A 20,731-nucleotide genomic window follows, 5' to 3' on the forward strand; every position below is an offset into this window, starting at 1 on the left:
CCAAATATTTCTGTCTGTGCAAAAGAAAACTTTTCCTAAATTTGTGTTTACTTACACACATGAAAAAGTACACTTTGTAGCTTGCCAGGCTTAATTTTTTATTCATAAAACCTTCAAAACAGTCTTTCATCATTATTTTGTTTGGTTTTGGTTTTTTTTTTCCTTCTTTTGGTAAGTCAAACTCATTTGGTAAGTCAGATCTGTCCTCCACTTTCTACTTAGCCAGTTGCCTACTCTGAGTGTAACAGATATTAATGAGTTCAGTGGCATCTTGATAGAACATGAAAACTTTGAATACTGAGGGAAGGAAGAGGCTGATTTTAATTTGCTGCTGAAGATAGAGTGAACAAGGTGTTCAAATAGGCCTTTTGGGCACAAATAAATAATGATGATAAATACAATAAATTCTTGAAACAGGAAGAACCTGAGGAAAAGACTTCAAGTTGGACTCTGTGCTGTTATATCTCAGGCAATACATTTTATATGGCATACGTCATGCACACTAAAAAACTTCATTTGGTGAGCTGCACTGACAACTGGCTTTGTTCACCTTTGTTCTTATTTAAAACAGGTTGTTCCACGCAGCTGTTAAAGAAACTGTGCGCGCACACACTCACACACATTCACACACTGGCTCTTTTATTACTCCCCAGATCTTTCTAAATAAGTCATGCTGCCTAGATTTAAAACTCTTTTTCTCTTTACAGCATGAAAATTGCCCTACGTTAGGATCTACTGCCTTTTATGGAAGCATGATTCAAAAGTGTAACAAAAGCATTTCTGGCTTTGTTTTCCTTTTCCACTTTTTTTTCCCGCCCTTCTGGTTTTCTACTTTCTTAACACTTGTGCGTATCTTTTGGTATCTGGGAAAGCTCAGTATCTCCAACATTACACACCTGACTCAGATATTTCAATAAATAAATAGAACGAAATTGAGTGGAAATCACAGATAGGTACAGAAATGCACAACATGAAGTTATATCACTAGTTTCTTCTTTCCATGAAGAACAAAGTCTGCATTGGTGGGACTCCCTTAAGTCAAGGTGATTACAGCTGAAGTAGGACCTGTCTACACAGGTACTGTTTCATAGTATGTTTTGATCATTATTTTGTGAATAAGCACCAACGGTGTCATAGAAGCAGGCTGTGGCTCTTTGACCAAAGCATCTCTGGAGTCAGGGGCTGAGGTGTCCAGGACCTCATAGAAGTGCCACATGATAGGGTCATAGAATCATAGAATCATTTAGGTTGGAAAAGACCTTTCAGATCATCAAGTCCAACTATAAACCTAGCACTGCCAAGTCCACCACTAAACCATGTGTCTAAGCACACATCTACAAACAACCCCCATTCCCTCAGCCGCTCCTCATAAAACTTCTGCTCCAGACCCTTCACCAGCTTCATTGCCCTTCTCTGGACACGCCTCAGCACCTCAATGTCCTTGTAGTGCAGGGCCCAAAACTGAACACAGTACTTGAGGTGCGGCCTCACCAGTGCTGAGTACAGGGGGACGATCACTGCCCTACTGCTGCTGGCCACACTATTCCTGATACAAGCCAGGATGCTGTTGGCCTTCTTGGCCACCTGGGCACACTGCTGGCTCATATTCAGCCAGCTGTTGACCAACACCTCCAGGTCTTTTTCCGCCGGGCAGCTTTCCAGCCACTCTTCCCCAAGCCTGTAGCATTGCATGGGGTTGTTGTGACCCAAGTGCAGGACCCAGCACTGAGACTTGTTGAACCTCATACAGTTGGCCTCGGCCCATCGGTCCAGCCTGTCCAGATGGTTCCTTGCACCCCCTGTGGACCTGCCATTTTAGTGTTGGCTGCTTCCACACATCGATGCTTTATCACAGCACCCCACTAATGCTGTTTTTCTCTGCTCTGGTCTTCACCTTTGTTTTTCTAAATTACTCACTTTTGATATGCTAAGTGTTCATGCGGAAAAATGATGTGGAGGAGTGACCTTGAGGTTTTGAGAGCAGGGAGAGCCATGGCTGTTCTCAGCTTACCGGGAGAGAGAAACTTAGTCTTTTTGCAGTGTTTCGGCCTCTTTTGCTCAAGTTGGATCTGGGACGTTAATTAACCCTGACTGATTTTACCTGTGTGTTGCTTTTGTTCTGTTGGCAGCTGACTCTCTGTTGTTGCCCCTTCTGCTGCCTCTCCCTCACCTGACTTCCCTGAGTGTGGGTTTGTAGAACAGAAATACTCCATCTGGAGATAAAGGTCATGTTTTTAAGCATGACAATAAGTAACTCATAAAGAACAGTGGTGAATATTCCATTACTGGAAACTGAAAATCAAGACAGAATTACTTTTTTCACTAAAGTGTATCATCTGTTGGTGCAAACAAGCTCTGGGAAGTCCCAGTGCCTATGCTATACTGCATCAAGCAACATCATCAATATGTTGCCTTCTGCTTAATTTTGGCTATATTTTTCTTTATATATCTTCTTCTGCTTGCAGCTTGGTCTCTCTTCCATCTTCATCTCTTCACCATCTTTCTTCCCTCTGTCATCCACCTGGCAGGCTCTGCAGCACTCGACTTGCACCAGCAGCTAGTTCCCCTCGCCACTCCCTCTGTTCCCATTAATCTCCTAATTCAGATTCACTTCCCATATTCTTTGTCTTGTGGCTGCCATCCCTTGCCCTAAACCTGCCTCTTTGCTATTCCTCATCCTTTGCCTTCCAGCTCCATCGGTTCAGTTCTTGCCCCATTGCTCTAAGTCCTGCTGACCTTTTCTGGACTTCCTTATAATAATGTATTTGGTAGAGTGAATAAAACAAGTGGGCAGGAAAAACAAGAGAAAACAGGCACCAAAGAATTGCTGCTTTGTTTTAGCGTCAAGCAACCCAAGTGATGGTGTCTGGAGTCACCATGACAGGGTGTCAAACATGGGAGAAATGTCCAAAAAAAAAAAAAAAGAGTGAAGAGCTTTAAAATCTGGTTTTAGGAAGTAGTATCATTCATATAATTCCACACACTGGGGTAGTCAAGCATGGAAAAGCTCACACAGTTGTATGACAGCAATGCAGCTTGAGAGCAAGAGTCTGCTCAAGTGGAGTCAGTATAAAAACTCCATCTCCCTCAGTACAGGATCTCAGATTTTCTTAGAAATACAGGCTATGTGTCCACTGTTTTATATTATATTTGGCCACCTCAGTCACAACTTGACAGAAGGATAAAACAACACACACCTATAAAAGTGGAGAAAAGCAAATAATGTCATGAAGATCCCTTCTTGATTTTTAAACATGACTTTCTGTGAGCATTGTATTGAATAATTCAGCAAATAATAATGAATCCTTAGTAAAATTTTCAAATGCTGTAAAAGACCAGTCAGCATCTGCTTTTATGAACTAAAGAGAGACTAATAGATTTTAACATCAGCACTGAGTAATCCTGGCTGTCACACCACATCCTAATATGCCATGTCCCAGCTGTCAGTATGAAAGGCTATGAAGGTATTGCTGTTAACGTTCATGCCAAGACCCTCAGCTCTTGCCCTGAACACAAAGGAGCACACACCTGCCCACCACATCCATCTCACAACCCCACCTTTGCTAGTGCTTTTTGACCCTGTGTTCTGGAGGTGCAGCATTACTGGGCATCTCACTTAAAAAATAAAAAACAAAACAAAACCCACGAACACCAAAACACACCACAACATTGAAAAAAAACCCCAAACAAAAAATCCCCCTACACCAAGCTTTTCTACCACCACATCACTAATTACTACGATTCATGCAATTCTTAGGTTTGCTGCTTGCATTAGAAGATTTGTGTCTCTTGAGAGGCAATTATAGAAGAGATTGTCCTCACTGTACACCCCACAGCACTCCCCCAGGGGCTAGACTCTCCCAAGATTTGAGCCTGCTATTTTAACCTCCAACTTGTACTTGCTTAGAGCAGGAGCCAAAAAGGACTCACACAGATTTCTGGAATGCAGTTAATGAAGAATTTAAAGAGGGAAAGATAAAAAATACAACAAAAAACCTAATACACATAGAAATCGGAATGTTCATAGGCACCTGATTTTTGGTCAAATCTGTATTTTGATTGCTAAAATACTTGCTGTTGCACATTCTTGGAAGGCCTGTCTTGCCTGAGCTGAACATCATTCTGCACCTGAGGTTATCTGGGACTCATGAAATATACGCCTTTATACATAGGGCGGCAAGGGGCTTGTTCTGAGGAGCCAGGAGACGTGGGCTGACCACAGCCATCGCACAAAGATGGTAGCCATAGGTGCTTCCATTCCAAGAAGGACTTGCAAGGGGGCTGCCTCTTGCACCAGCACCTGCGAGCTGCGTTACTTGCCCAGGGAATGGCATACCTGGCTTTATTTCTCTCCTCAGTCTGAAATAATTCCAACTTGCACTACCCTTTTCCAAAATGATGTCCTGTCCACCAGCCTGTTGAATGTTTGGATGGCGAAAGGACAGGGAAAACTCATTATTATCATAAATGGAAATGCATATGGAAGTTACATAAAAATACAATCATACAGGAAATAAATATTGTTGATAAGTTATTTTGCTAGAGAGTGCAGCAGGAGCTGTAACTGCACTCAAGAATCTGCTGTATGTATGTGTATATATATACACACATATACTTCTACAGGTACATACACACACACTCTCTCTTTTAACATTTTTAGAGTTCCTACCCTGATTCTCACTAATCCCATTAATCAAGAAGAGCTCTACTGACTTCAAAGGAATTGCACCAGTGCCAGCTCTGTGCTTATAAAATCCCCCATCAGGTTAGTGTTTTTATGGATTAGTTTAGTTATTTCCTAAGACCCAAAGAGGCTGGATGCAGAGACCTCAGCATGCTAATGATGGGCACAAAGCAATAGTGCCTGCCACCGAAAACAAGTTGGACCAACAGCACATGGTCTGTCAAGTAAGGACACGAGCCAGTCGAACCAGGACACGCTTTTCTCTGTCATAGGATTAGCAGTGCCCACAAAGTTTGAGCCGTGCAACAACTGCAAGTGGTGATGCTCTACCCTCCACACCACCCCCCCGCCTTTCACCAGTATGGACACTGTTTTGCCCCTACTGTTTTTGGAAACCAGGGTTGTATCCCAGCCAGAAATTTGCAAAATAAAAAAAAAAAAATATTGAAAGCTATGCATCATTGTAAAACAAGTCATGTAGGAAAAGCTTGATATTTAAATGATGAAAGAGAATATATCTATGCCTTTCCAGTTCCTCTGAAAATAAACATTTTAAACGGAACTGTACAGGAACTTTCATCCTGTGATATATATACTTGTCACTAAGAGATACTTTTTCACCTATGACATAATTGCTATCATCAGGAAAGCACTGCTGTCACTCTGCTGTAGTTTAACCTCATTTTTTGCTCATTTCTTTATCTTTTCTCATTAGGCCATTCCGTAGTCAGCTACATTACTATTAATCATTCCCTAATACAAGCAACTGGATAGCAGAGCTGTGTGAGTAATTGATATTTCAGTTCCAGAGCTGAACCAAAATTCACTAAGTAATTATGAAATAATAAAAAAAGCTTTATTCTTCTCTCTCTCTCAAGTGAAAAAGAAGTTTCATGTGGATTTCAGTGAAACATCTGTTCATCTTGAATAAGTCATTTAATTTCCATCTTTGTTATTTTAAGAGAAGTGGCTGATAGAGAGGACCGTATCTTGGCACCATTCACCAAGGCAACAAGTGAAAAATCCTCGCTTTTTGGGAGGTGGAGAGACCTGGCTCAGTGAATTCCTGTGTCTGGGGCACTGACCTACAAGAAGATTTTCACCCCTTTGGTGAAAAGAACACAAAAAAGTATAAAAGTAAATTGTAAAAGTGGAACAATTTTGTCGGGAAAAGTGGGAACGGAAAACTGAAATGATGCAAATATAAAACTCATTATTGGTATGGTATGGAGTGGTAGTCCTGCTCCACTGCAGGAATGAGAAAGGATGCACAACTTAGCACCCTTTTTGGGAAAGAAAAGGGAAAAAGCATTACAACTGTTCAGGGTTAGGAAATCTTCTGTGCAGGCTTACTGAGTCAGAATAAACCCCCAAATCAGATGGCATCTTGAGGTTCCTCACACAACTTAGTGGAAGTTATCTGACCGTGAAGAACAGGTCTTGAATATTTGTAGGGCATTAATCAAAACAGAAGTCATATACTTCACTGATCAGTCTGTACACCTATGCACAGGTATACTTCCATTTAAACGTAAAGCAAATATCCGTGTTCAAGCTTGAGTGCCCATTAGCATATATTTATACTTGTAAATAAGTGGCATCTATCTAGATTTTTTAGAAATTCAGTGAAACCTGGCACTTCCACTGAAACCTGTTTCTAATCTTTCTGAACGAGGAAGCAATTTTCCCCACATGACCCTGATTCACTGCTTGTTTTCTTTGCCTAAAAAAATGACAACTTGAAAAGACGGCCTCAATAGAGCTGTGAACTGATATTTATTTCAGTAGTATAATAACTCTGAAACATGCCAAAGGCCCCGTAAATGTTAAAATTGTTACCTATTGCACCCTGGACAGAGTTTGGGTTCGTGAGTAGATTTTGAATGAAGTCATTTTTTCCCCCCGTCTGACCCTGGGAGCATTTGAATTGATGATTTTAGCAAGCAAACTTGCTGGGAATAATGAACTACATATAGTTTTGTATAATAATTCTCTCTCAAGGGCTGTGAAGCTGATGCCTACTTAGAAATAATTTTGGAAGAATAGCTGAAACAACACATGATGCCATTTTATATAATCCCAGAAGTGACTGAAAGACTGGACAGTTTTGAGGACTATCCAAGTGTGAAGAGATGGATTTGGATTAGTCCCAGCTCATGTCAAGCCTCACATTGTGTAAGGCTCGCAATACTTTCATATTGTTTCTCCACAGTCCGATGTGGCTGTTTGTTCACTCGTTTTTAAATTACCTTTGAGGCCGTTTTGTTGGAACTCGGGACCAGATTCGTTAGTTAAAACATAAACTTCGAGCAGTCGCTGCCTTGCAGTCAGCTAGAGCTGTAAAACAGGACCTGCAAAATGGATGACCTTCAAATTTACTTAACTGTGCAGAAATGGTATTTGTCCTTGCCAGATTTTTTCATTTATTTCTTTTAATAGACTACCACAGAATTTGTGATCTATGATCCTGCGAATATATTACATCGACAGAAAAAAACCCTCAGTGTTTCCAAACCATAGAGATAGCATGTCAGCCTAAAAGGAAAGAATAAAAACTGTACTGCTACCCTTGTCTTCTACATTATAAGATTAAAAGTTTAGAGATGCACTTACTGAAAAGTAGACAGAGAGTGACTCAGTGCTCTACTACGGCCAGTAATGGGCGGTAAGATGAGTAACTACTGTAAGCAATGGTGAATTCCCACAGTCCCATCGGACTGGCTTTTCCGTTTTTTGGGTCACAGTTTGGAAACCAGGACACAGAAACAATTACCATATGAGAAAAAAGTCAGAGTACAAATATGGCTAAGAACTCTTGGAGGAAAAGAAATAGCAAAAATCTTTCTGTAAAGTAACTTAATTTCCAGACTGTAGAGGAGTCACCAACAGATTACACGCTTACCAGCCAAAATCTGTGCTATATGTTTGCACCATACACCTCACCCCAATATCCCTGTATGGGGCTATTCTTACCACAGAATTTGGCCTTAAGCTAGCAAATCGCAGGGATTTATTAGCCCTGAACACTTTATACTTTTGGGTGATTGTTCTCTAAACAAGTAATTGACTGATGGATACACTGCCCTGCTGTCTTCCTGCCAGCTCCTCTATTTTACAGTCTCCATAAAAATCAAGAGAAAATGCAAACTGGAAAGGCAACGCACACAAAATCTCCAAGCTGTGTCACACTCCAGCCTTTACACTTGCTTGGGTCCATGAAATAAAGGGAAACAAAAAGGCAGGCACTTCCCGGTGAAAGGCTTGGTGCTGCCGTCTCGTGGGAAAAGGGAGAAGGGGAGCCTTGGTAATAAAAGTAGAAATGCAAAAAGGGGGAAAAAATATTTTAAAAACTTGCTAACATCAACACTCCCATTTTTGTTTTTAGACGTCTGTGTGCTTTATTGCTCGCAGATCAGTTTCCTTTGCAGGTGATGCGGGCCCAGAATTACATCACCAGCAGAGCAGCCAAGAGCATCTCGGTGCCAGGATGACCGAAGCCGAGAGGAATGTATTATCACAGACCTCCGAGGGACTTGCCAGTGCATTCCTTGCTGGGGGTGCTGCGATGGGGGAGGCAGAGAGGAGACAATTTTACTCGAAGACTGAAAGGAAACTTTGTGGAGGAAAGATCTGGGGTCACAGTCCTGCTGTCTCCTCTAAGCAGATCTAATTATGGCCATGTACTTCAAAAAGAGGGTTTAACTAAAACCAGATTTAGCAGGGCACTGCTTAGGAAGTACAGACTGAATCCTCGGCTTTGCCTTTGAGGAAAATGTGAAATGCTTCAGTGAACTGGGAACACTGTCGCTGTGGTTGTAAAGAATGGTTTGAAGCTGCAGCAAGGAAAGCAAGAGCCAATTTAAAATCCTCATCGCTTCAAGGAAGTTTTACAGCAAAATGTGACTAAACATAATATCGATGCTTTCAGACAGACAATACTTACATTAGATACTGGGTGTGTATTTACTGACACGTTGGGGGGGTGGGGGGTAAAAGAGTCTCAGCAGTCTCGGGGATCATGCTGGAAATGGTCAAATTACTCACAAAGCAGTTGCACAGATCTCCCTTAAGGAGCTCCAACAAAGCCTTTCTGCCACATCGCACCCTCTGTTTGGCAAACCACGTCCCATACATATGAAAGAAACTCCCTCCTCCCCCATTTTTGGGGGCTTTCAGGCTATTTCTGCCATCCGTCCTGGAGGACTGGCTCAGTGGTCCTCACCACAAGCCTGTTTCTGAACCATTAAAATCAATGGTAGCTTTCCAGTGCTTTTAATAGCAGCAAAATGTGCTGTCAACAAATAGGATTAAAAGAAGAGTACAAGACAAATTGTTCAGAGATTAGCACCTCTAAAAATGTCAGGATTTTAAACCTCATCTCCTAGGTCGATTGAGGGGTCAAAGCAGTGCCGAGGTTACACAGAGCTCTCCTCTTTTTCACCAGAAGAAAAAGCCCTGATGATCACATAAAAAAGTTTATAATTCATCCTAAAGATCTTCCTCCACACCCACCAGTTCCCTAAAGGGGAAAGCAAGAGGGCTGGGACTAGGTAGAACAGAGAACAACCAAGTACCACTTCATGTTAAGCCTACTTCACACAAGAGCTTTTTGGGGTAGGGAAGTGCCAATAGTGCTCATGCCGCCAGGTCACTCCCCAAAGCGTGGCTGAAGATCAGGAGAGTGCCTGTGCTGGAATGACTAATTTTATCATTGCGGCTGCTGCTGCGTGGCCTCCTGCTCTTCAGGTGTCCACTGCAAGCCACGTTGTCAGAGCAGCTCCAGTCAGACTCCTCGTTCTCCACCTACCAGACCAGAGACTCCTTACCCCACCGTCTGCCACCAAAGGTCTCTGATGGGGGCCTGGGGGCCCCCAGCTCTTCTCCTTATTCCTCAGCTGCGTTGGGAGGGTCCAGGAAGGTGGCTGCTTTTGCACTCTTGTGGACAGGAGATGCCCAAGGACTACTTGATGTTACAAGAACAGCAGCTAAGGTGGGCAAGCGTGGAAGAGAGGAATTTTGGTTGAATGGTAAAAATGGAAAATACTGTCCCTAACTTTCAAAACATTCCCATCTTTAGATATGATTATAGCACACTATAGAGAATTTGCAAAACACTTCAGCCACCGTGTCTGTAGAAGCACCTTCCACTAAAAGTACGGGATTTCTTTCACCTCCCTCTGGCAAACAGCTGTCACTACTCTTTTCCTGTAACACACCAACCTTTTCCACAACCTTTCTACAGCTTAGTTGCACTTGGTGTTGCGGAGCCAACACCAACAGTCAGGCACTCCAGCTTTCTCCATTTACCCCTTCTAGCTGTCTACATTTTGAATATCCTTCAGTATACTTTTTTTTATACTTTTCATGCATAATTATTCTTGACAAATCATGTTTTCCTGTCACTTTCTTCCTGTGCGAGGCTGACCTAATAATTAGTCCCTCATAGGGACTGTTTACTTTCATATCGCATTGTTGTGGATGGATTAGAGATAATGTATGAAAGTGTATGTAAAAGAATTTTCCAAAGTAAATACATTAAGAGAGTGCTAGAAATACATTAGAACCAAGGAATATTTCTGCTCTTAAATAATTCCCCTTTTTATCTTGTTCAAACTTTCACAGGACAGCAAAAGCAGATGTGGCCTCTAAAAGTTGGTGTGGACAACAATGGTTAGGAAAGATTGGTAAAATACTGTGAGGAAAGAAATTACTTAAATTAGTTGGATCCAGGACAGAAATTATTACTGCTCTTCTTGTACCCGACTGCTGTGAGCTGGCTGTCCCACAGGACTGTTCTTCCTCCGGCTCACCCTGTCTCATTAACGTTATAACTGCGAGTGCAGCAGAGTGGCTGACGGGCAAAGTTCACCTCCATGTCCCTTTTCTTGTTCATGGAGACTACTTGTCTGCTCAACTCTTAATAAAATAACCCTCAGGCCTCAAAGCACCACAGTAAAACAAATTATATATGTTGTGGTATTTATAAAACAGGAACGCCTAGGCAGGACCCAGAGAAATGCCTTTGGGCAGGTCAGTTCTCTGTCCCAATATGCAAATTAAGTGAGTATGAGAGGGTTTTGTGTGTTTTAGCTATTGCAACTTAATCTTTCCACTACGAACTCTCTTTCTGACAAGAATCTATTGCTGATTGCCACTGTGGGGCTTTCTCGAAGAAGTCATCCCATCACCCTCTCTTTCTCCGTGAATATAGCCCTCAAATGATACTACTTCAAGTTTTTAATACCTACAAAGATGTGGGTGCAGCCTCAGTTTCACGTGCACTCAGCAAAGAAAGATGAGGGTTGAGATCATTTAAGACTATACACTAATGAGTGGTTTCCAGCCCATCCTGATTTTGCTAATTTGCTCTGCAAGCGATCTGGGAGGAGGATGCTGAAGAGGGAGGAACGTGTGTGCTTGGTTTTCTATGTTTAGCTACATGCCATGTTCTCTCTGCTTGGTTGCTACTAAACTTGAAACGAATTTTCTCATTAGTGCCTTAGACAAACAAAGTGGATTAAATAGCAAACATCAGGTTTCTCGTGTCACTCAACATAAATCAAATGGGCTTCAGCACTGCAGTTCTTTCCCCGCGGCCACCAGTACAGAGGCACTGGTGACTAAAGCCAGCGGATTTAGTTGCTCTTAAAGATCTGCTTTCAATAGAAGTTCAAACCCAAATTCTCCTTTTTTTTATTGCTGTTTTTCCAAAAATTGTACAATGTGGAAAAACTGACGTTTAAAAGACATGAAAGAGCAGGAAGAGTATGAGAAAATGCCCACAGAGATGGGACTTGATATCTCAGTAGTAGTAATGTAAGACAGAAAGCTTTTTAATCAATTCATTGAAGGAAATCAGTTCAAAACAGGTCATAATATCAGGCTATTTAGATTCATGAGTTGAATTGGAATAATAAGAAGGCAACAATTGTCAAATTAGAGTGAATATTAAATGTAAAGACAAATGTAAATAGTTTTTTAATAACACTTTTTCTTTTGAAGCATTTTAGTTGCCCGCATGTCCACACACACACAGATATTCAGCATAGAGAAAAAATATCATCTATGAGAATCAGATGTGAAATTGCTCCTTACTTGGAAATACAACAAATTTTTTTATTTTCTGCTAAGACAATCAAATTGCCAAGATGCAATTTTGTCCTTTAAAGTTTGCCAGTCATCTCAGAAAAGTAGAGAGACAGAAAACCAGGAAATATGGTCGCTGTTGCTCACGTGCCACCTACTCAAAGCTGGCTCTGAAGGGAGCTCAGGAAATACGCTAAACAATGTAGCTCCTGGCTTTTTGCAAATGTCTGCCACCAGACTGTGGTTTCCTCAAAAGCATTTCTTCTTTGAACTTGCCTTAAGTATTTTTCTCAGAGCTTTTTTTTTCTCCTAAAAAACCCCACAACCAACCAATGTTGTGGATTGATTTCAGGCAGTTTGGTATGAGTATGAAAATTTCATCTTGAAAAACTGAGGCTGTTACCGAGTACTCATTCTTCACCTGAGGTAGGTGCTCCTTCTTTTCTTAAAGACTCAGAGAACAAATTACTCCCACCAGGACAACAAACACTTGAAGAAAAAACCTAGAGCGTATGAGCCTGTGAGATAAGCGCTGCAGATAGTCCATCGCAGGCTGGGCGCGTTTTATAAAACATGAAAATATTTTCTTCCAGGGTAACATAGATCTTGCCTGAGGCACGTGTCTTCAAAAATATGAAAAATACTGCAAATGGTTTGTGACTTTGCAAACCTAAATGCGAAGGGCATGGCAAGGTCCCTACCACTTGTGTGCCAGTATCCTAATGTGTGTTGTGGTGTTCCTTACCCTGTCCTCCTGCTGTGAGAAACAGTGGCCCGTCCCTCGCAAAATGCAGCTAAGCAAGCCAGCCCCAAACTTAGCCAACATAAATAACATCTCATCAAAAGCTACCAGGAGGTGAACCCAAAATGGGCATGAGTAATTCAAAACAAATTCATTTCTCAATTCAAGCGCAGACTGCAGGAACATTCAGTGGAACTCCTCCAGTTCTAGACTTGCACGGTAACGTACTTACTAATAACATGAGTAGACTGACATTTACAAATAGTTTACACATAAGTTTACTGTTATTTAAACACAGAAAATACCAGATCGTGTCCCTGCTGAACCAACAAGCAGTGGGACACTGGGGATAGATACTCTTTGCACTGTCTCAGGTACTCACCTCTCCCGCTCCTGTTCCAAGAGGTTGGTAAAGTCATCGCTCTTGTTCATGTAATCTGTATGTTTATGTTTCTCGTTTTCTAGCTCATAAACTGTGCGGCGATGGCACTTTTCTGCCAACAGGAGCTGTTCCAGCATGCGCCGATATGTCTCTTTCTGCTTTTCTTCAAGTCTGTCCAGCTGGATTGTAGAAAAGGAGAATAGACTGTTTTAAGGGTCTCCTTGCTTACTTCATCTGATTTATTAACCAACAATGTTGTGGTTGGTAAACATAAGTCCCATAATTTTATGTCTTGGGCTTTGCATAAAGCAGTGACTAGAAATAAGAGTAACTGTCCTGTAAAAGTAATGATTTCTTTGAACGCTGTGTTTGCAATAAACATTTGCACGGTTCTCAGATACACAAGGGACAGAACTTTGCTTAGTTTTAGGATAAGAAATAATATTGTTGCAGTGCAGAAATTCCCCTGTGGCGAGGTGCTGTGCACACTTTCCTCATTGCACACAGGAAAAGCTGTAGCAAATGCCAGGGCAGGATACGTGCCCCCAGACCCTGGCAGCCTGAGTTCGCCCACCTGTATGGGGACTGGACACCTACACGTGGAGCATAAGCTGTAAGCTCAAGGCTGAAATTTGTTATGCATCTTCAATGCATCTGTAGGACTGCTGAGATAAAAAGTCTAAACTATTTAGATTCAGCACAGATTTAGTTTTACATTACCAAATGCAATTCATTATAAGCCTTAGGGTTTTCCCCTCAGGCTGTTTTTGACAGAAATTTCTTTCTTTATTAGCCAGACTTTACCTTTTTTGTCTTCGGGGGGGTTTTTTATTAATTTAATATGCCAATTATTATTCAAACAAACACTAAGGCCAGAGAGGTGTGTCTGAAAAGTTGCCAGGGCACTCTGAAGCCACCGCAGTTATTCACGTTGCTCCTTCCACTGTTTCTTGGCAGCTGATGACAAACTCCATCCTTGGCCCTGCCAAAGCAGCCTGCAGCCCTGGCACTTCTCTGCTGGCCTTCCCCCGGTACGGTGGCTGGCAGAGCCTGCTCTGCCCAACCTCAGCCCTTTACCCTGCGGGAATTGCATCCTCCTCAGCCTCGGCTGCACCAGGCAGTTGCTGTTTCACAGGGTGCCTCAGCAAACTGAGGAAAATAAGAGAGCAGGAGGACCACGGTGATTTGCTCTCCAGGGGTTGACCATGGCAGTCAAAGCAAAACAGTCGTTGCATTTTATAAAGGAGCCAGGTTGAGCTGCTTTGAGAGCAGATCTTTTGCATTTAGGAAATTTCATTACCATCCTATTTTAGCTCCAACATAACCCCTGTGGACCTACGCATGACAGAAGTTTTACACTGAGGTCCCCATCAAATTATCAGCTTCTTTAGACAAAAGCCCTGCTAATTTAATCTTGTACAACAGTATTTCATGCATGTTCCCACATGCTAATGTTTGCTTGCCTTATTTACTATTGTCATAGTTTAGCACTGGCTGAAAAACAGGACAGCAATCATACCAAAATTTCTAGAAGATGCTTCAGTGAGAATACAGAGGATAAAGATATATTGTGGTAGACACAATTCCTGCTGAAAAAATTAAATGTTCTAATAGGAGGAACTATGAAGATTTGGACAGGCACTACAGCATATTATATTGCATGTTGTTGCATGCCCTTTCTCCATGCCCTGAACTGTTCTGAAACTATAAACATGAGCAGTGGCTGCTTATTGTGGTGTTCACGCTGGCCTCAGACACTCCCAGGTCTATTCTACGTTAATTTATTGCTTAGATTTTAAAGCAAGGGATCAAGTCCTACAGGTCTCCTTTAGGGGCTGAACTGACTTTGCAGTCCTAGAGCTTAAGCGATGCAAAATGATTCTGGATTTATGATCCCATAAATATGGTCAAAGTAAATCTCTGAAGATCTTCTTTTCCTAACTACACATGTGATAGGGGTATAGTTGGCCAGGAAAATCAAAGAGTGCTTACCAGTGCTTTGAGCAGTAGAGGTTGGAGCCTATAATTTAAAGGAATTTAAAAACCAGAAATGTAACACCCAAATATTTTGTTCTCACTTAACAGCACCAGCCCTAAGCAGCATATAAGTTCATTATTGTTTGGGTTCAAACCCAGTGACTTTGCATACAATTTATTCTGCAGTTGAGTGAACAAGAATATTCAATTTTTCTTCGATTTCTTGTCATTTGTACAAATGCTGTGTTATCCTCTTGCATGCTTCGCACACATCCACATATGTGGAGTCTCAGTTCTGGTTAGGATTCCCCCTGTGCATACATAATGATGTAAATCAAGAAGTTATTACCTCTGAAATTGGTTTTTCATAGACGTCTTCCCCTATAGACTTTTCTTGGGCAAGGATGGCATCCCTGTGTAGCACTCGGAGCACGTTCTCTGGAGCTGCAGACCCATAATGAGCTTCTAAAACTTCAGGTTTGGTTTTCTCTGTCTTCAGCATGTGGATCACATCCTCCCTTGCCTGTAACATTGCAAATCACTACCATAAGCCAACCTATTAACCAACAGGGAAAACAGGGAAAATAGGGCATTTCATACATACGGACTGCATACACAAAAATAAAATAAATTAGAAGAATGCTGGACTGCCAATGCAAATATAAAAACTTTGGGAGATATCAGAGTAAACATGATCTGTGCGATCCGAATGTCATCCTTGTAGGCATTAATTATTCTATTCCTGCCTGCCATTACATTCGAATGCTATGAATTTTTTATCTGGATTGCAACTATAGCCAGGGAACATCATTACTGTTCATATACTTGATCTTATTCACTGCCCATGCTATTCTCCAACTGGCGTAAAGAGATGAGTAGAACAAGCAGCATAAGTGGGCTGAATTAATATTTCTCAGACAGCCTCGAATCAAGTATTTCCTAGTCTTTCCCTACCTGACTTTGTGACTATATATTCTCTTCAAGTAAATTTTAAAATAAAGTTTTCTAACTTTTGATTGTTTAAACAAACCCCTAGAAACACAGCAGACCCTGGCTAAGCAGTGTAACCAGTGGCAGACCTGAAGAGGCTGAGCAAACCCTCCCAGCAGCAGAGGAGGGCTGCTGATGCTGGAGCGGGGGCCGTACCTGGGAGCAGTGGGGCTGCTGTGGCCGAGGGAGCGTGGGTCCCAGCTCCCGCTCCCTGCCCTGGGTGGGAGTCCCCAGTTTCAGGCAGTGCAAACAGCCATCTGGGCATGATGAGGCTGCTCTGCAAGGCCACCTGGCTATGAACAAGGGGCATTTTAGGGCTATGCTGCGGACAAACGCTTAATCCTGAGCTCTGTTTCTAATGATACTTGCCAACATCTGTTAAGCCATCTGTAAAATGGGGGCAGGGCACTCATCCTTCAAGGCAGGTTTATAAGGCCATGATCCAGGGAGGAACTGTAAAAGGTACAAGTTTTTGGCGGGCACAAAGGAGGTTCCGGATTTCCCTGGAGAACATCTCTCCCACAAGCCCAAAGGGATGGGGGGCAGAAGAGTATGGGCAACAATTTTTCTCCTGCCTGCCCTTCTGACACTCGGCCCATGTGAGCTTGAGAAGTTAAGGAAAGGGTCAGATATTTTAGGAAAAATGCCTTACAAATCCTGCCCCTATGTAAGTAATGACTGTTGAGGATTTATGAACTGACCAATGCTTCATGTTCATAATGGCACTCCGTATTATCCCTGTAGCAAATCTTAAATCTTTACCCAGTAACACAGAGGCATTGCAGCTCTACAAAACCACCTGCTTTTAAAATGAGCAAGGAAATAATTTCAGAAAATGGCAAAGATCCTTTAATTATTTTTTTTAATACAACAGAGTAACATGAAAATAAAAAAAAAGATGAACTTGAGGCAAAGATCATGCCACCCCGTTGAGAATCACAGAATCATAGAATCATAGAATGGTTTGGGTTGGAAGGGACCTTAAAGATCATCCAGTTCCAACCCCCCTGCCATGGGCAGGGACACCCTCCACTAGACCATGTTGCCCAAAGCACCATCCAACCTGGCCTTGAACACTTCCAGGGATGGGGCATGAACAGCTTCTCCGGGCAGCCTGTTCCAGTGCCTCACCACCCTCACGATAAGGAATTTCCTCCTTATAAACATTTTTGGATATGATATTCATAGAATCATAGAATCATAGAATGGTTTGGGTTGGAAGGGACCTTAAAGATCATCTAGTTCCAACCCCCATGCTGCGGGCAGGGACACCCTCCACTAGACCAGGTTGCCCAAAGCCCCATCCAACCTGGTCTTAAACACTTCCAGGGACGGGGCCTCCACAACCTCTCTGGGCAACCTGTTCCAGTGTCTCACCACACTCATAGAGAAGAATTTTTTCCTAATATCTAATATCTAATCTAAATCTACCCTCTTTTAGTTTAAAGCCATTACCCCTCATCCTATCCCTACAAGCCCTTGTAAACAGTCCCTCACCAGCTTTCCTGTAGGCCCCTTCAGGTACTAGAAGGTTGCAATTAGATCTCCCCGGAGCCTTCTCTTCTCCAGGCTGAACAACCCCAACTCTCTCAGCCTGTCCTCATAGGAGGGGTGCTCCAGCCCTCTGATCAGCTTCGTGGCCCTCCTCTGGACTCACTCCAACAGCTCCATGTCTCTCCTGTACTGGGGCCCCCAGAGCTGGTGTGGTCTCACGAGAGCAGAGTAGAGGGGCAGCATCACCTCCCTCGACCTGCTGGTCACACCTCTTCTGATGCAGCCCAGGACACGTTTGGCTTTCTGGGCTGCAAGCGTACACTGCCGGCTCATGTTGAGCTTCTCATCAATCAATACCCCCAAGTCCTTCTCCTCGGGGCTGCTCTCAATCCATTCCCTTCCCAGCCTATAGTCGTGCTTGGGATTGCGCCGACCCGTGTGCAGGACCTTGCACTTGGCCTTGTTGAAGTTCATGCAGTTCACATGGGCCCACCTCTCCAGCCTGTCAGGGTCCCTCTGGATGGCATCCCTTCCCTCCAGCGTGTCAACCCCACCACACAGCTTGGTGTCATCGGCAAACCTGCTGAGGGTGCACTCGATCCCACTGTCCATGTTGCCGACAAAGATGCTAAACAGCTGGTCCCTGAGGAATGCCACTCATCACTGGTCTCCACTAGCTCAATTATAAACAGCTAGATGTAAGAACTTACTCTGTACAACATTTTGTAACCTTAAGTAAAAGCTTTGTGCATGTCTGCAAGATACAAAATACAGACTGGAATGGTATTAATGTTGTTTCAGCACAAGCATGGGAAAGGTGCATCACTCATGGATGTCAAAACTACAAGTGAATTATGTGGGCTGGTCCCAAAGAGTGCCAAAAAGAGCATGTACACCTCACTACATCATGTCCTGGGAATACGCCACTCTCAGTACAGGAAAAAACGTTATTTTAGGAAAGTTTTAGACAGGTTTGAGAATATATCATTTTTTATATCCCTGTAAAAATAACAGTTTTCTTAGTGTCTTTGTTACTATGAGGCCAATGCTTCTAAATTGATGAAAAAGCCTTAAAAAGTCTAATAGGATAGCATGGGAGTTTGAGGAGATTTATAAATATCCAGATTTTATGACGTGTTGTCTTAGACCCTTTTAGGAAGAGGGCCGTTTGGGGGCCATATCTGTGCCCTGCCCCAGTGAACGAATTCGGTGTCCCGCTGTGTGCCTCGCAGCAGGGGCTGCATGCCACAGGCGTGCTCGGGGAGAGCCCTGTGCAATGGGAGCACCCAAAACAGGGGGGTGAGTGGGTAGCCCCCTGCCACCCTATGCGCCAAGGGCCACAACCAAGCATGCTGAAACCTCGGCACAGAAAGCATCAGGCCCCACGCACCCCGTTCCTCAGGGACAGGCACACCTCGGACCCTAGGCTATTTGGGAGCGGAGGAGGATGACTTCATTCTCTCCTGTTGAAGCTCTCGGGCCCAGATGGCATAATTCAACATTGACAGGGCCAGGCAGAGCAAACAGAGACAACTTGGGCTTGCTGATTTAACATTATGACTTGGGAGAGCAAAGAGCTGGACTCCAGTCCCTGCAATGGTTATTCAATACTGATGGAGGAACCCAACACTGCTCTTCCCAGCGAGTGCCTGAGCCCCTGTCCAGTTGTGTGCTGCCGCGCGTGCTTCCTTCATTAGTCTTTAATAACTGACAATTAAAATGGAGAAACTTTCGCAGGAGGGAATGAGAGTCCCGGAAACAGCTTATAACTTGCCAGCTAAGAAAGGTTTCTGGAAGCTGTGGGTTTGGGTCCCCCAAGAGCCAGAGGGAGCTGAGGCAGGGGGGTGGGTGATGCTGAATGGAGGAACCAGCACTCCAAGTAGGAAAGAAGATGCCCAAGCTCAGTTCAGAGCTTTGAAGGAAACGCCTATTCATTGCTTCATCTTTAGAAGGAAGCAGTGACACATTTAGCTCCAGGGCAGGGCTGCCAACCCTGCAAACACCTCGCTGCAGCCCAAGGGAAGGGTACCCAGCCCGGGGACAGCCTGGGTGGCTTCATCCGCAGGGCACACACAGCTCCCCACTGACATACCCTTTCTTGGGCACCCCACGCTCTGCAGGCACTCGGGATCTGGACCGCATTAGCATGGCAAGGTGCCTTCTGCCCTTTCTGGGCTTGGCCATTGCTCCTATCTTTTCAAGGGTATCAGCTAATTCACCAAGTACTCTGTTTCCATGGACTTATGATAACAGTTTGTGAAAAGCAAACTAACAAACAGACAATTAGGTTGCTAGGAAGCATTGGACCAAAAAAGGGGGCCTCGTGCTAATAATAAACTGGAAATATGCTTTTATTTGGTCAGCAACAAGCCCAGCAAAGGAAGATTCTGAAGTGCAGCTAGCCTAGGACAGAGAGGGGCCAGGGCAACATCCTAATCTCCCATTTGCAAACTCCAGTTAGTCTCTCTGAAACTCCTCGGGATAATATAGAGGGAAGGAGCTGAAACAGCAGGCCTGTGTAACTTGTGATTTCATGTTTCCTCCAAATGACTAATTTTCCACTGAAACAACTAGAAGAGAGCTCACATAGAGATGTTTTCTTTCAATGTATGGTGAACAACTATCACTATATTAACCAGACCATTGTCAGAAAACAAGTCAGAATAATTCTGTAGAGGAACACTTGGGCTACTTCAGCACACGTACTTGGAAAGAGGTACAAGAAGCTCAAAGTGGGGACATCCTAGCTAAGAAGAGGGAACCATACTGGCAAGCTGTTTCTACTGGTGGACATCTACTGTAGGTGCCTCCCTTGTCTCAAAGCACAATGCTGTTTAGCATAAATCAAAAGCTAGGAGACAATCACAAGGAGGAGCTTTCAAACTTGTATATAAATGCCAGAGGAAAGTTTTTAGCTGTTTTGGTAGAAGGAACATGGTGTTTGGCACAGGAAAGCCATCTCTCAAGTCTTTTTTGTTTTGTTTTGTTGGTGCTCTGATGAGAGAGAGTATTCAGGCATGAGAAGACCACATATTGCAACAGCTTGTAACACAATGGAACTTATTTGCGTAAGTCTGGAAGACTGCAATTAGTCAGAAAAGCTCATTAAAGTCAAGACACAGAATTTAGAAAATACATACATTTACTTGTATTGTTTTTTCATTGCTTAAATTGTCCTACAGAAAACTCCAAGCTAACTATACTGTTCAGATTGTGGGCTCTTGAAAATAAATAGACTTTTCTGTCAATAAAGTGCCTCCAAGTACTGATTCTTTAAACAGTAGGAACAATGAAGACAGATTAATCAAGAGGCCACTTTTACCTCTTAGTACACTCTCAAGGCAAGAAACACAGAAGGCCAGATATGTTGAGAGGT

At 43.1% G+C, this 20,731-nt stretch overlaps 1 protein-coding gene across 4 annotated transcripts in view; it reads right to left on the minus strand.

The window, feature by feature from the left end:
- The window catches only part of FILIP1 (filamin A interacting protein 1), a 113,084-nt gene that overhangs the window by 32,602 nt on the left and 59,751 nt on the right, over positions 1-20,731 (minus strand). For all 4 annotated transcript variants that reach the window (XM_054821302.1, XM_054821305.1, XM_054821304.1 and 1 more), the window contains 2 exons: positions 15,221-15,394; positions 12,895-13,073 (listed from right to left, as the gene is read on the minus strand). In XM_054821302.1, coding sequence (XP_054677277.1) covers positions 12,895-13,073; positions 15,221-15,394 — 353 coding nt within the window. The remainder of the gene's footprint in view (positions 1-12,894; positions 13,074-15,220; positions 15,395-20,731) is intronic.

This window comes from Grus americana, chromosome 3 (assembly GCF_028858705.1).
Source record: "Grus americana isolate bGruAme1 chromosome 3, bGruAme1.mat, whole genome shotgun sequence".
NCBI classification, from domain to species: domain Eukaryota; kingdom Metazoa; phylum Chordata; class Aves; order Gruiformes; family Gruidae; genus Grus; species Grus americana.